Source organism: Sander vitreus, chromosome 9 (genome assembly GCF_031162955.1).
Source record: "Sander vitreus isolate 19-12246 chromosome 9, sanVit1, whole genome shotgun sequence".
NCBI lineage: Eukaryota > Metazoa > Chordata > Actinopteri > Perciformes > Percidae > Sander > Sander vitreus.
The window spans coordinates 13,072,343-13,086,212 of NC_135863.1; the positions used below are offsets into that span (position 1 = coordinate 13,072,343).

General features: G+C 43.1%; 1 protein-coding gene across 9 annotated transcripts in view; it reads right to left on the minus strand.

The window, feature by feature from the left end:
• Window positions 1-3,335: 3,335 nt before the first annotated feature.
• ephb3b (eph receptor B3b) overlaps window positions 3,336-13,870 on the minus strand; it is a 58,325-nt gene continuing 47,790 nt past the window's right edge. For 6 of the 9 annotated variants that reach the window (XM_078258786.1, XM_078258790.1, XM_078258785.1 and 3 more), the window contains exons 11-16: window positions 12,715-12,962; window positions 11,927-12,142; window positions 10,799-10,948; window positions 10,188-10,387; window positions 5,806-5,961; window positions 3,336-3,660 (exon numbers count right to left, since the gene is read on the minus strand). In XM_078258786.1, coding sequence (XP_078114912.1) covers window positions 3,552-3,660; window positions 5,806-5,961; window positions 10,188-10,387; window positions 10,799-10,948; window positions 11,927-12,142; window positions 12,715-12,962 — 1,079 coding nt within the window. In that variant the 3' untranslated portion in view covers window positions 3,336-3,551. The remainder of the gene's footprint in view (window positions 3,661-5,805; window positions 5,962-10,187; window positions 10,388-10,798; window positions 10,949-11,926; window positions 12,143-12,714; window positions 12,963-13,870) is intronic. The other 3 variants (XM_078258792.1, XM_078258791.1, XM_078258793.1) reach the window with 2 other exon arrangements.

Consider the following 13,870-nt stretch of genomic DNA (forward strand, 5'->3'; position numbering starts at 1 on the left):
AAATGTTAAACACTCCCATGAATGTGTGAAAAATCCACTTAAAGATTAATTGTTTGCAGTTGATGTGGCAGCGGTTTAATCATTTTAAGATGCGCAACAGTGCCAGTTGAGCTCATCACTCACAGCCAGTTGACTTTGGTGAACACAACTCCAGACATCAGCGCACCATGTGCACCTCATCAATAGTTCACGAACCTCAAAAGCGCTGCCATTTTTCATGAGTGGGCATGTCTGCCATCTGATTGTGTTTAGCCCCCATATGCCCCCGCTCTATTTTTATGCTCATCAACTGTGTCGTTTTTGGTGCCACATGCAATTTTGCAACAGTGACTTAGCTGACTGAATGATTGAGCTGAGTGTAGGAGACAGTACTATTGTATATTCCCGGGAGACTTTGGGTAACTTCTGATTGCATTAATTCTGCTCTTCTCTCATCTCCAAAAGCAGACTCTGTCACTCTTTTCCAATCAACATGTTGTTTTGCTTTGGGGAGAAACAAAATAATTCTGCAGAATGACATCAAGAAAAAAAATGTTTGCTCATGTACACTTTCAGCACTTTCTCATCATGATAACAAATCATGCTAAATATACCTGCGCTTCTGATTCTCAGCCATTAGACTTATTTCCTGTATAGTTTGAGTACACAACAGTTAAATTACTACTTGACTGTGCCCTACAACTGTTACAGTTTAGTAAGCCCTTAACAGAGTGTACTAGTGAAAAAGATGAAACAATATAAAAGAGGAAACACATTGTTTTGCATAATATCCTTTCATAGCTTTTGAAGGGACTTAAGAGAAGCTGACAAAAGTAAAATGGGAAGACACACTGCATGGCCACTAACATCACGCTATCATTACACACCTAACTAATAATATTCACATATTGCATTGATCAGCTCCAACCCCAACAATATGAAGACTGTCACACCAGTGGTGCGGCCCCATCCCTTTATCCACTACCTTCAAACACCCCTCTGTGAGAATTGCAAATAGTATGGTCTCCGTGATGCAGCTGCTATCATTTAGGATGAGGGGGTCTGCAGATTTGGGGCTGTCTGCGTGCCAGGGCTGTTGATCCTGCACTGTACTAATCACGCAGCAGTCTGAGCTGAGACAGGATGATTGCAGGCCAGACAGGAAATGAAGAGAGATAATGATAGGTCAGTCCACCGTATGTCTGTGCTCACTGCCTGCTCGTATCCTCGCAATGCCAGATTGGCAACCGACCTGACAGCTCTGGATTCACTGATGAGCATCCTGTTGCAGGGAGGCAAACTGCAGGTTGAGTGATGGAGCGATTTAAATGATTGGCAGGTAGGCTGCATCATCTCTGGAACTTCCCCCTAATGACTCCTTAACCTCCAACATAAGATGGGTTCGGGGGGATTGTTTGAGGCGATGGTAAATAAGTCAAATTAAAACCTAGTTAAAGGGAAGCATTTGAGTGGTTTGCAGGAATATTTGAGTTGGAAAAAATGTGCCTAGAAAACAATTAGTAACAGCTTAGTGCTTCACAGATGCTCTTCCTGTTGAGACTGAGAATGGATTGGGAATGCTTAATATCCAGTTCAGGTGGCACACACAGACTTGAACACACCTACACAGACACTCACACAAAAATGGACGGAGAGCAAAAGGGTGACAGTAGTTGTTCATCTTCTCCTCTCTACCTCCTGACTTTCTCCATTCTCTCTCTTCTTACTCTGCTTTCTGTTCATTTCACTCTAAATCAAACATTCCACAACAACACTTCTATTTTGTCAAAACACCACTTTTCTTTTGTTATTTATCGTGTTTTTGTTACAAAACATGTACAGGCTGTTTAGAACAACAACAAAAATACAATATCCAATTTATATGCAATTTCTTATGTTTAATAATCAGCAATTCATTAGGTGAATCCTCTTGGAGTTTCTCTTTCTTCTGATTGTTCCAAGTCCACTGTCCCAAATACAGTCCATCTGGGTGTTGGTGGGGGGCGGGGGTTGGAGGGCGAGGTACAAATAAATACATAGGGCAGGATGTCAAGAAATGAAAACAAGAATTTTGATTATTTCTAAATCCAGATAATAGTAAGTAGAAAGTAAGGTGTCCATCATGGTTTCTCTCAGTCTCATCATGTTGCATACATATATATATATATATATATATATATATATATATATATATATATATATACATACATATATACATATATATACATACATATATATATATATATATATATATATATATATATATATATATATATATATATATATATATATATGTGTGTGTGTATGTCCTAAGTTCATTTTTTTGGATTCAATAAAAAAATGTTTAACAGTTGTCCACAGAATATAGCGTAATTGTTTCAGATATATTTGCTCCTTGTCACGGTTCAGTTCATGCGTTAATTCTCCACGGTGGCAAATAGCGGAAGCTGTATTGTACAGTATATTTGTGTGCAACTTGACACACCCGCACATCCAAGCACACTTAATCACACATACACGCACACATGCGCACGCACACATACAAAAATGCACACAAAAGGCCAACTGGTCTTTCTATAGTGTTGCCACAGTCCTCGTCTCCCCCTTAATCACATATAGCGTCCAGTGGGGGATACTTAGGTTTGACCGGCCATTTTGAAACCACAAATCTCCCAAAAAATGTGTAAGAAAGCCACAAAAAAAGATGTGTGGACAAACAAAAATAATACACAGTTGATGAGCAGGTGATCCCAAACTGTGGAGCTATCCTGAGTCACTTCAGGTCAGGGTGAAGAGGTCATCTGGTGACCTATTGAGGATTCAGCAGCCAAAACAAGTGTCCAAAATGTGGCTGCCCTACTTGGACCTTTCTGACCTCTGTCATCCTCTTGACCTTTGACCTCAGCCCATCATATATCCTCTTCCACCACCTCACCCTTCTCCAGCAAGTGCCCTTTTAGATAACACACCTTCAATATGAAGATGGAGAACGACACACACGTGCACAGTAAAACAACTTCTATCAGGGAAAGAATAGTCCTCCATCTCCAGTGGGCTCCGAAACACCTCCGTTTTTTTGTTTAGTTTTATGTTTTGTTCACTTATTTATACCAGGGTGTCCATTCTTTACTATATATTTTGTCCATCAAAGCTGGGTTGAGAGGTCACGGGGAGGGGCTCTTGCGTGAGGATCAGAGTGTGACATTTCAGTTACAGGGCTAAGGCCAACCTCACTACAACACACATGCATGCAAACGTCAACCCACACCAGAGCTGGTGAGGCACGCATGGGATATAAGGGGGTTAACTCTTCTTCCTCTGGAATACACACAAATTCTGATTGGATGGAAAAAGAAACTATGACAAATAGCAAAAAAGCAGGAACAGGTAATGGAAGTGGTAGTGTAATAAAGAAAAACGAAATAGTCAGAGGCACTGCAAGCCAGTTTCATAGCGTCTAATTGGCAGAGATGGGTCAGGCAGCGAGGGTTTCCAATAGCTCTCTCTGGCACAGTTCCTCCCCCTTTTCCTGTCTGGCTGTCCTTCGACTGCATCTGTCTGTGTCCTGTCGCTCACACCTGGACAGGAAGTGTTTGGTTCATCTGTAGTCTCATGTCCTGAATGCTACCGAGAATCTTCTTCTGATGGCCGGCCAACGTTACCCCTATCCGCAGCAAGTCCCTGTGGAGTGACAAGAAAGGAGAAGAAAAATGAGAACAGGTGGCTCGGTCATAAAATAAATAAAAGTAGACAAACATCACATGTCTGAAGTTGAAGTGCAACTTTCACTTTTCAACCACAAGTAAAGCACTTTGGCAATCCCCCATAAAATGGCTTCAAAATGTGAAAACTCATCCATCTTTAGTTAATGGTAATCTTAATGCAACATACTTCTGTTGCCTGGCAGGTGGGCAAGAGGAGTGAAGTCAAGGGGCCATAATGTGATGGTTAATGATTAAAGAGCAAACTAAGCTACTGTTCGGCAGCTGGCAGACTTCACAGCGTCCACACCAGCCTGCCACTTTGTATACTTGACAGATTACTCAGTAAGGAGCCTGTCATTCATACTTCTGTGTCAGTGTATCAGGTTTAACTTGGCCACTGTTACACAACATTCCTCAGTGCTTAAAATAGCCAAGCAAATAAGACTACAAAGTGTAAATGAGTGTTTTAGTCAAGATGCTTACAGCAGCTACAGCGTGATCTTAGAGTAAGTAGAGGACCTTAACCTCAGGTTCAGGGTGCAGTGGGAAAATATGAAAACTGTTGACATACAGTGGACATTACTACACCCTTAAAAAGGCCTGGGAGAGCGCACCTGCTCTGGCCATCATTAGTCAGACGGCATAATCTAATCATCATGGCCATGTTGGTTTAACGCTGTATCACAAGAACCTCTCTTTTCCGCTTGCTTGTTTGATTTCCCAAGTCGATAGCTGAGGAAAAAGCGGACGGCGTCTGGAGCAGCGATTAGCTGACTGTTAGGGCCCTGCCACAGTCTGCATCCTCTCCGTTCAGTCATACACACACTCGGACACACACAAATACTGGATAATCTAATATTACATGCAGGCACCATACACTCTGCTTGTCTCAATGACTTTGTGGCCCCATCCATTTTAGTACAATTAACTCACACATGAGCAAACGCACACATGCATGTAGTAGCACACACACACACACACACACACACACACACACACACACACACACACACACACACACACACACACACACACACACACACACACACAAATCCACACTGCACATCCATCCTCTCCAAAGCCAAATAAGGGCACATTACCACAATTTCACACAAATAAATAGTGTTTCTTTTAGTTTTTTTATATTTCGCCATTCCCATCAGTGTAGCGATGGAGGATGAAATGATAATAAATGGGCAACATTAGAGGAATTACTGGCCATTAAGGGCAACAGAGAGCCCCAGTACACCACACCTGTCAGCCTGTCGAAATTGAAACAAATTACCCCCACCTCCGTTGCCTATTATGCAGCTAATGAGGATAATTTATTTATCATTATAATCCTAATTCATTTATTTGATCATCACTAGCCTTCAATTTCCATGACTTCCATTACATAATTTCCTGTTTGTACACACGGCAGAAGGTGGGTGACCCATCAAGGTAAACTGGAGATCGTAGTTAAGTAAGCAGCGACGGGAGTTTGGTTAAAAATTGTACTACACTGTAAATTGTGTATTTGTCCATTGTGTATCAGATTTGCTGGCTTCTGAAGCAGGTGATTGTTATTAATATCCTCATTACATAAGCCTCCCCGTTCTACAGCAAACCTATCCTGATTGGTCAAATTAGAGGAAAAGCGTAGAGGATCTTATGTTTAATCCATTGTTGTACTACTTAATATCTCTCTCTCTCTCTCGTGTCTCCGCAAGTTGTGTTGCCAGTAAATGTCACATTTTCCTTTTTTCCCCCTTTTTTAAACTAGTTTTCTTTATACACTATAACGTGTACATAAATACTGGAACACATAACAGTAAAAAGGTGATACTGTATATCTTCAAAGCAGGATTTATCTTTATAGCACAACAAACATGAAATGTCTGCTTAATGTACCAAAGTAAAATGTGATTTTTTTTTTCTTCTTTACATCTGTTCTTATGTATTAATTTATTGTCTGAGCCTAATCAGAGCCGCATTTCCACATCTTATCATGTTTAATTTAGACTATTTTTATTCCCTCAAGGTCAATCTGTACAACACTAATTTGACTCTCAAACTCTCAAACTCAACCCAGTCAATCACTTTAGGCCTGATTAGCTGAATCCACTCCCTCTCCACTCACTCTGCTGTCATCTGGGCCACCAGGTCAAAGGAAGCAAATCCGGCGTTGACGAAGTTATCACGGTAGCGGCTCATCTTGATGGCGTCCAGCCAGTCCCCCACAGTGGTGAAAGTGGTATAGTCTGGCACACAGCGGTCAAGCAAGGGCTGGGATACCCTACATTGGGGAGAGGGGAGGGAGGAGGGAGAAAGAGAAACAGAGAGAGAGAGAGAGAGGGTTTAGGTCGTCACTCTACTGCCTCTACCGGCCAACCTCACCCCCAAACGCCCGTCGCTGAGCGCCACCTCTCCATTTCTCCACCTCTCCTCCTCTCTTCTCCCCTCCCCTGTCCTCTTCTCCAAATGTAAGGAGTTGTGTGCAGGGGGGTGGGGGGGGGGGGGGGGGGGTCACTTTTATGACTGTGGAGAGACTGGCTGGAGGCTTGGGTGCTGGGTGCTGGGTGCTGGGTGCTGGGTGCTGGCGCTGCAGCTGGTGAGGCAAGGTGGTGTGTGTTCATAGAGCAGATGTCAAATCTGGTCTTGAATGATGACTACACACATTGAAATTTACAAGGAACCAGACCCTGGAAATATTTGTATGGCTCTCTCCCTGTTTGCTGAATCCTGTTCTTCTTCTTGTTGTGGGGACTTACGAAACAGAAAAAAAACCCACTTGAAATTCAATCTGAGTGGTTGTACTGAGTTGCACCACTTAACTGTACCAAACAGTGGGGGAACTGTCAGGGCCCTCTAGGCACTCAGAGAGGGCCTAAGATATCCCAAAGAATAATGTTTAAAAAGTAATCAGTTGTAATTTAATTTTATCAGTAAATATTTTCACTATCTAAACTTCTAAACAAAACGTGTTTGGGGAAATAAACCCTTTAAACCTGCCTATTTAGTTTGTGTTAGAATGTGAAGGGTTACATTAATTTTGCTGCCTCTGCAGTTGCTGGGAAGAAGATGTTATTCTTTCAGCTCTGTGACTGGTGGTAAAGGGTATACATTTCCAAAGGCCGAGAAATAGTTTTTAATAAGAGACTAATTTCAAATGACAGTCAAATTGACCATTCATGTCTTCACTCTAAATAGGTGGGCTTTGTTATCGCTAACTCTAGGACAAGTTCCGCCCGCTGTAGGGGACACGAATCACAAGCAATCACTGCCTATACTTCCATGAGCACCGCTGATAAGTTAGCTAGCTAGCCTGTTGGTTAACGATGGAAGCCAGGAGTAAGTACATTACAGCTGGTGAGGAGGACATCGTTGAAAATGTATTATCCAGGCCGTTTTTAAGATTAACTTTTAATAAAAAAGTTGGAGTTAATTGGCAAAGAATGGCCTACACCAGATCTCAATATGGTGCCGAAAACCAAGGCTTTTGAGAGACATTTCAACTAAAATAAGGTTTATTTGGGAAAATGGTCACCATGCTGAATAAATTTACCAACATTTTGCATTTACTGTAACTCTGCATAATGACCGTTTTCTCAAATAAAATGTAACATGCATATATATTTGATAGGCCACTGTGCCAATCTAAAAATATTATCTAAAATATTATTTATTAACAATATTGCTTGTTTGTGGTGGTGGGTTCTAAAATGCCATGACCACTGTTCACTGTCCATGGTTCTGAAGTGTCTTTTGCTAATGGTTACTTGGCTGTGTGCACGTTGGCATAATGTGTAGGCACCATGGTATAGGCTTACATGAAATTTAGTTGGTTTTGTGTGGTAGGAGCGGATGGCTGTCATGCATTTTGCACCCAAACCCGGTGTCACCATATTCTGCTGAAGTGCAAACGCAGCTTGTGTGATGATGCAATTATTTGTAAGGAACATTTTGTTTAAGTAATCAGCTGTTTTTTGTGTTGGTGATAATACTCACTCTCTCTGTGCTGTTTGCTCGCTGCATTGCTAAGGATGGGACAGGCCTATTAATTTTTGTTTCAGAACTGGAATTGTCATAACTAACTTTTGCAGTACTAAAAGAGAGGACACAATGAGCTAGACTGGTAGTTTGCTTTTTTTTTTCCAACGAGGGGAGGGGGGGTCAGAGGGCCAAGGTTTAAGAGTCACGGTTCGCTACTGCATACAAATGTGGTTTGAATCTGATCTGAGAAGATTGGATTTCCTGCAGTTCTTCCTGGTCAGCTCAAATCAGATGAACATGAGCTTAACTAGTAGGTTATTAGCCATATGCTTTATAGTACATTGTCTCAGGGTGTGTTTAAACATGTATGCATATGTTCTTGCTGGAACATCATCCAAGGTTGAATAGACAAAAAGGTAACACCATTCCACAGAGGTGGAAAAACATTCTGGGAAAATGCTTCATGACAATAAAGAAATATCTGTGGAATGTAAACACAGATGTGTGCATGGTTGACTCAATCCTGTAATGCTGAAAATGTGTTTGAGTGTGTTTTGCATGTTTCTGCACACCTGTTGACAGCCCAAAAGGGCCATTCTAAAGAAGAACCTAACCCTCTGTACTGATCAATGCTGTAGATAGAGAGGCCACCTTGGGAGTTTTAATAAAACTGTGCTACAACTCAGAGAGAAGTGGAGCAGATGAACAAGAGAGGAGGTGGAGGTGGAGCGGGGGTGGGGGCTGAGGCAGGGAGGTGCAGGGAGCTGAAGGAGGAGAATCAGATGAGGGAGCAGGCAAAGAGAAAGAGTGCCACTGTCTCCCCTCCTCTCTGCTCTGTTGATCCCTGTCATCCTTTTTGATGGCATTAGATTCATTAACAATTAAAAGAGGAATGGAGAGAGAAAGAGGGAGAAAAGAGAAAAGGCATGGAGGGGGAGTTAATAACAGTGATACAGAGGCTCCATTGAGTGGTGAAGATGGAGTGATTTTTAATAAGGCCTGTGCTTCGGATCCCAAGGCCTCGGGCCGCTGTTAACGCCAGACTCTGGCTTCTCTTAATGGAGTGTTGTTAGTCCTCCTCCTCTAAAGTTTGCTTCAAAAGGGTCCAAGCCGTTGCTGGCCACATGTGAGCCACAAGCAGAAACACAGCAGGAAAGTAGGGCCATATTGTATGCTAGCTAATGAGACAGTTACAGGCCAAGCCTAAATTCAAAGTCAAGGGTTGGGACTGTCAATGTTTCTCCAAAGGGTTATGTCTGTTTTTAAGAAGTTTAGAGAGTGTGAATTTCTGCATTTACTTAAATAAAAACACAGAAATTACTCATGGCTCTAGTGCCGGAAACCTAACATCAACAAACCTCAGTTGCTCATTCCACTTTACACCTACAATGCAATATGCAGTCATGTTAAGTACACATAACACACACAACCAAAGGACTTTGAGCCCAGACAGTGTTAGCTAACCTCCAGCCACCCTTCAATGCCGACCAGGACGGCGCTATCATCTCTCACTCCTCCCTTTTTTTTTCTTTGTCGGCAGGAGGCCACCTCTCCACTGGCCCGTTTTAAATCTCGTTAGTTGCTAATTAAAAGGCGCTCCCATCTCTTTTTTGCATCGTCTTAATCGAGCTAATTAACCGCAAGCTTAATCTTCTAAGAACGTCACTCCGGTGGCCAACCGAGACCCTGGTTTTCCCCCCTGAGCCTAAGCCAGGATTGTCTGTAGCCCTCCCTCAAGACAGAAAGACCCTGATGCAGGGACAGATAGGTAGGTCATCTTCCTCCCTATGGCTCCAACTCCACCACCTTCTATCCTCCGAATTCTTTCCAAGAAACAGGTTGCGGAGGAAGTTAGTGCAGCTAAATGTAGATGTGACATCATTGATTGAGCTCCCAGTTGGCGGAAGAGTTGCTGTAAGGGCTGTCTATTGAGCAATGGTAATTTGGATTTGCATAATGGCCCAGGCTACATTTGTGAGAACTAAAGAGTTGTATGGGAAGACATGTGCACTTTACAGGAGTTAAGAGATTGTTACAGCTGAGTCAGAGTGACTCACAAACACAGTATCAACTTGGATAAGGAATATGTGCATAGTGGAAATCATTATTGCGGTTACTCTGGCTCAGCTGCAAATGAAATGGCTTGGCCAATAGTACTCTCACTGCTGAAAAGTCAAGTGACTTCATTCAATACACTAATGCCCTATTACTGTGGCCCATCACAAGAGCACAGCAGGTCTCCTCAACATATGACCGAAGAAAACCACAGCAAATTTTTAGAAAGCAATCAGCACTAATATCCATGATGCAATGACCATAATGAATATTTATCGCTCTTTATGAAGATCACTAATGCATCTAATAAAACTCAACAAGGACCTCCAGCAAAACTAAGAGAAACAGCATCACAGTTAGTCTATTTCTATAATCGTAGGCTTCACCGAGCAAACACAAGATATGACATTTGCGTTAACTGTGTTTTTGCGTTTACTTAAGACCAACATACAGTACTAGAATATCACAACTTACCCAGTAGACTGTGTGCTGTTGGTGACCACCTTGAGGCTGGCAGCATTGCGGATAAGTTTATCCAGCGTGGCCACAATCTGGGTGAATTTGGGTCGCAGGTTCCTCTCTTTGACCCAGCAGTCCAACATGAGCTGGTGCAGTGCTGTGGGGCAGTCCATGGGTGGGGGCAGTCGATAATCCTGCTCCACAGCATTTATCACCTGAGGAAAGGATGACAGAGAAATCACAATCACTTCTAATCACAGAGTACGGCGTTGAGGGAGAACAGAACACAAGGAGAGAAATGGGTCGATCAAAATAGAAAGTGAGGGATGACAAAAGAGGATGAATGAGGGAAATTATGGAAGAGTCAGAGATAAACAGGAAAAATACTTTAGGGAATACATAGAAATAAAGGCCAGAGAAAGATCAGCTTTGAGTGGTAGTTGTGGGTGGGTATGTAGGAAGAGAATGGCTTTTAAACAGTGATGGCAGAAGTGGTTGAAAACTGTTTTTTTATATGTACATTTATATTTTCTAGGGCAACATGCTACTGTTTAATACAGCATATTTCAACAGAATGCCTGTGCTTACAAATTATTAAATTCAACAAAATCCTCATATCAGCTTACATCTTGATTGCTCATGTCCCAGTACGGCCTCTCGCCATACGACATCACTTCCCACATGACGATGCCGTAGCTCCACACATCACTTGCCGAGGTGAACTTCCTGTAGGCAATCGCCTCAGGAGCTGTCCAGCGAATGGGAATTTTCCCTCCCTGTGGATATGCGAATGAGTAGGTGAGCATGAAATACTGGAGGGATGGAGCACAAACACAGAATCACACACATACAAGAGGGAAAGAGAGGGTGAGAAAAACACAGTCTAAGGGAAGTGTTGATGCACAACACGTGGGTGCATGCTGTAGAACCCAAACACACACATACACAAAAGGTTAGTAACAACACAGTTACAGAAAATGACACGTGAAGCCAGAAGAATATTTAATGTGCTACAAACTGTATTTTTTAACATCGATATATCACCATCATAGAATCCTTTCATATAACTACCAGACAAACTGAACTGTAGGCGAGGGGATTGGTATTTCATGCCAACAGTGTCTCTCAAAGTTAAGAACACACTTCCCTATTAACACCATTGCTTCCTGTCACCAAGGGACTTTCCATTATAACATACTCAGAAGGCTTTAGATGCGTTGCCCTGAAAGAAGAGAGCCCTTTTCCTGTTTTAATAAGTCACCAGACCAACACAAACTAGACTTCTGTATACAGGCCGACGGAGGTTGCCTATCTTTGTACTAGAGCTCATGCTCATTTATGACAATTATGCTCAATCTCAAAGGACCCTATCCTATGTGCCTTGACCTGCTTTGCCAATTTTACTTATTTGTGAGATGTGAGAATCTGAGTGAGAATTGAGCTTACTTATCACACATTCCAGTAATTTGTCGGCTGTGCCATCCACAGTGAGAAAGAAAGTCCCTGTCTACCCATAATGGTCATGTGGGAACAGACTTGATCTATTTTTTGAATACACTCATACTTGGCAATGCTATGGATTCATTTGTAAAGAGGACTAGAATTAACATAATGGTGAAGTATTGATGTTAAAATGTTACATGTAGCACCTTTAAACATTGCTTTCAAACATGAATTCACACACACACACACACACACACACACACACACACACACACAAACAAACACAAACACACGCTTCTACTCTGACTCACCAGGGAGCTGGTGTAGGTGGGATCTGTAGGGTCATCCTCGAGGAAACGAGATAGGCCGAAATCAGACACCTTACACACCAGATTACTGTTGACCAAGATGTTACGGGCAGCCAGGTCTCTGTGCACGTAGTTCATGTCTGACAGGTACTTCATGCCTGCTGCGATACCACGCAGCATGCCAACCAGCTGGATCACTGTGAACTGCCCGTCATTGAGCTGGCAAAGGAAGAGAGAGAATGACAAGGATAGATTGGATTGTAGATCAAGGTTGCATGTTTAAATGGATATATGCTTGTCTCCTTTTTTTTACCTTTATTTGTCCTACCTGCCTTTCTTTTTTCAATGTCTCTTACAGATTGCTCTTTGCATATGTCCTCTTGCCTGCATGTTTCATCTCCTATCACTTCACACTGTAACTGTTTTTCTCTTTTCTACCTATCCATCCTGTATTCCTCCCTTCCCCTTTCTCTGGCAGACAATGTATGATGTGACTTTGAGGCAGTGATTCATTGTAGACTGAGCTCTTTGTAAATGTCACCAATCACCCGAATGCAGCATTTGTCAGATAACCATTGTGGGCTCTGCAGCAGAGCTTAAAAAGACCCTTTATGGCTCAGAAGAAAGTGAGATAACAAAAAGCAAGATCAAGCAGATTTTGGTGGGCTTATTTGCAAGATAGTGTTGCATTATTGATAAAAATCACAGATACATGTTTTATAGGGAGTAGCTATTATTAGATCTATTCTTGTGTGTAATGTGTTTGCGTGTGCCATTTTTCTTCTTCTCACCCTTAGGAAAGAGTCCAGGGCTCCATTCTCCATGAACTCGGTCACAATCATCACTGGCCGACTCTTGGTGACCACACCTTCCAGACGGATAATGTTGGGGTGGTCGAACTGGCCCATGATGGAAGCCTCAGACAAGAAGTCTCGCCTCTGGCGGTCAGTGTAGCCCACCTTGAGAGTTTTGATGGCTACGATGATCTCCCGGCGCCCAGGTAGCTTGAGGCGACCGCGACACACCTCCCCAAACTCTCCTGCGAGAGCCCACGTGAGGCAGTCAGAGAAACGGAGAAAAAGGAATAAAAAGGGAGAGAGAGAGAGAGAAAGAGGGAGGGTAGAGAGGCATCAGGGAAGAGTGGAGGAGAGTGGGGGAAAAGAGGGGAGAGGGAACAGTTAACTGGTTAGAACCAAGGAGCCAGGAGGGTAGCAGGTGGGACAAGGGGAACTGCAAGAGAAGCCAGGACTCTAGGCCAGTGTCAAGGGATGGTGGTGATGGGGGAGCATACAATGACTGTGTGCTGTTAAGCTATGGATTAAAAGAAACAGCATGATGAGTATGAGACATGATGGCGAAATGTGAGAAGATGTAGAGTTGAAAAAAGCGCATGTTGAAATGTAAAACAAATGGGTAAAGCAGGGTGACAGTGTTTGAGGAGCTGAGGGACAGAGGAGGAATGGGGCAAGGATCGGGGCGGGTGGGGGGGGGGGGGGGGGGGGGGGTTGGGGTGCTAAGCTTCAGGGTGGCTGGAGAAGCGGGCACAGGGGGAAGAGATAGGTGGAGACAGAAGCTTGGGGGTTCTTGAGGTGGTGGATGCTTTCCGTTTAGAGTCTACACCAAGCGTGTGCAAGAATGCAAGAGAAACAAGGTGAATGGAGTGATGTGGGGGAAGTCAGGGGAGAGAGGGGCAGGGATGGAGGAATGGATTGAGGAAGGGGGAGAGGAGAGGAGGGGGACAGGGAAGACAGGGTTTGAGGGTTCGTCACTTTTAAGGCGAATGCTGGGAAGCGACGGGTTTCAAGTAGTAGCCTCAGAAGTAGAAGAGCTGTCGTAGCAGTAGCAGTAGCAGTAGTAATGGTAGTAGCAGAAGCAGTAGTAAGGACTCCCATCTCTGAGATCACGTCCTCCATTTTGGTTCAGATACAATGCTAAGAAAAACTCAAC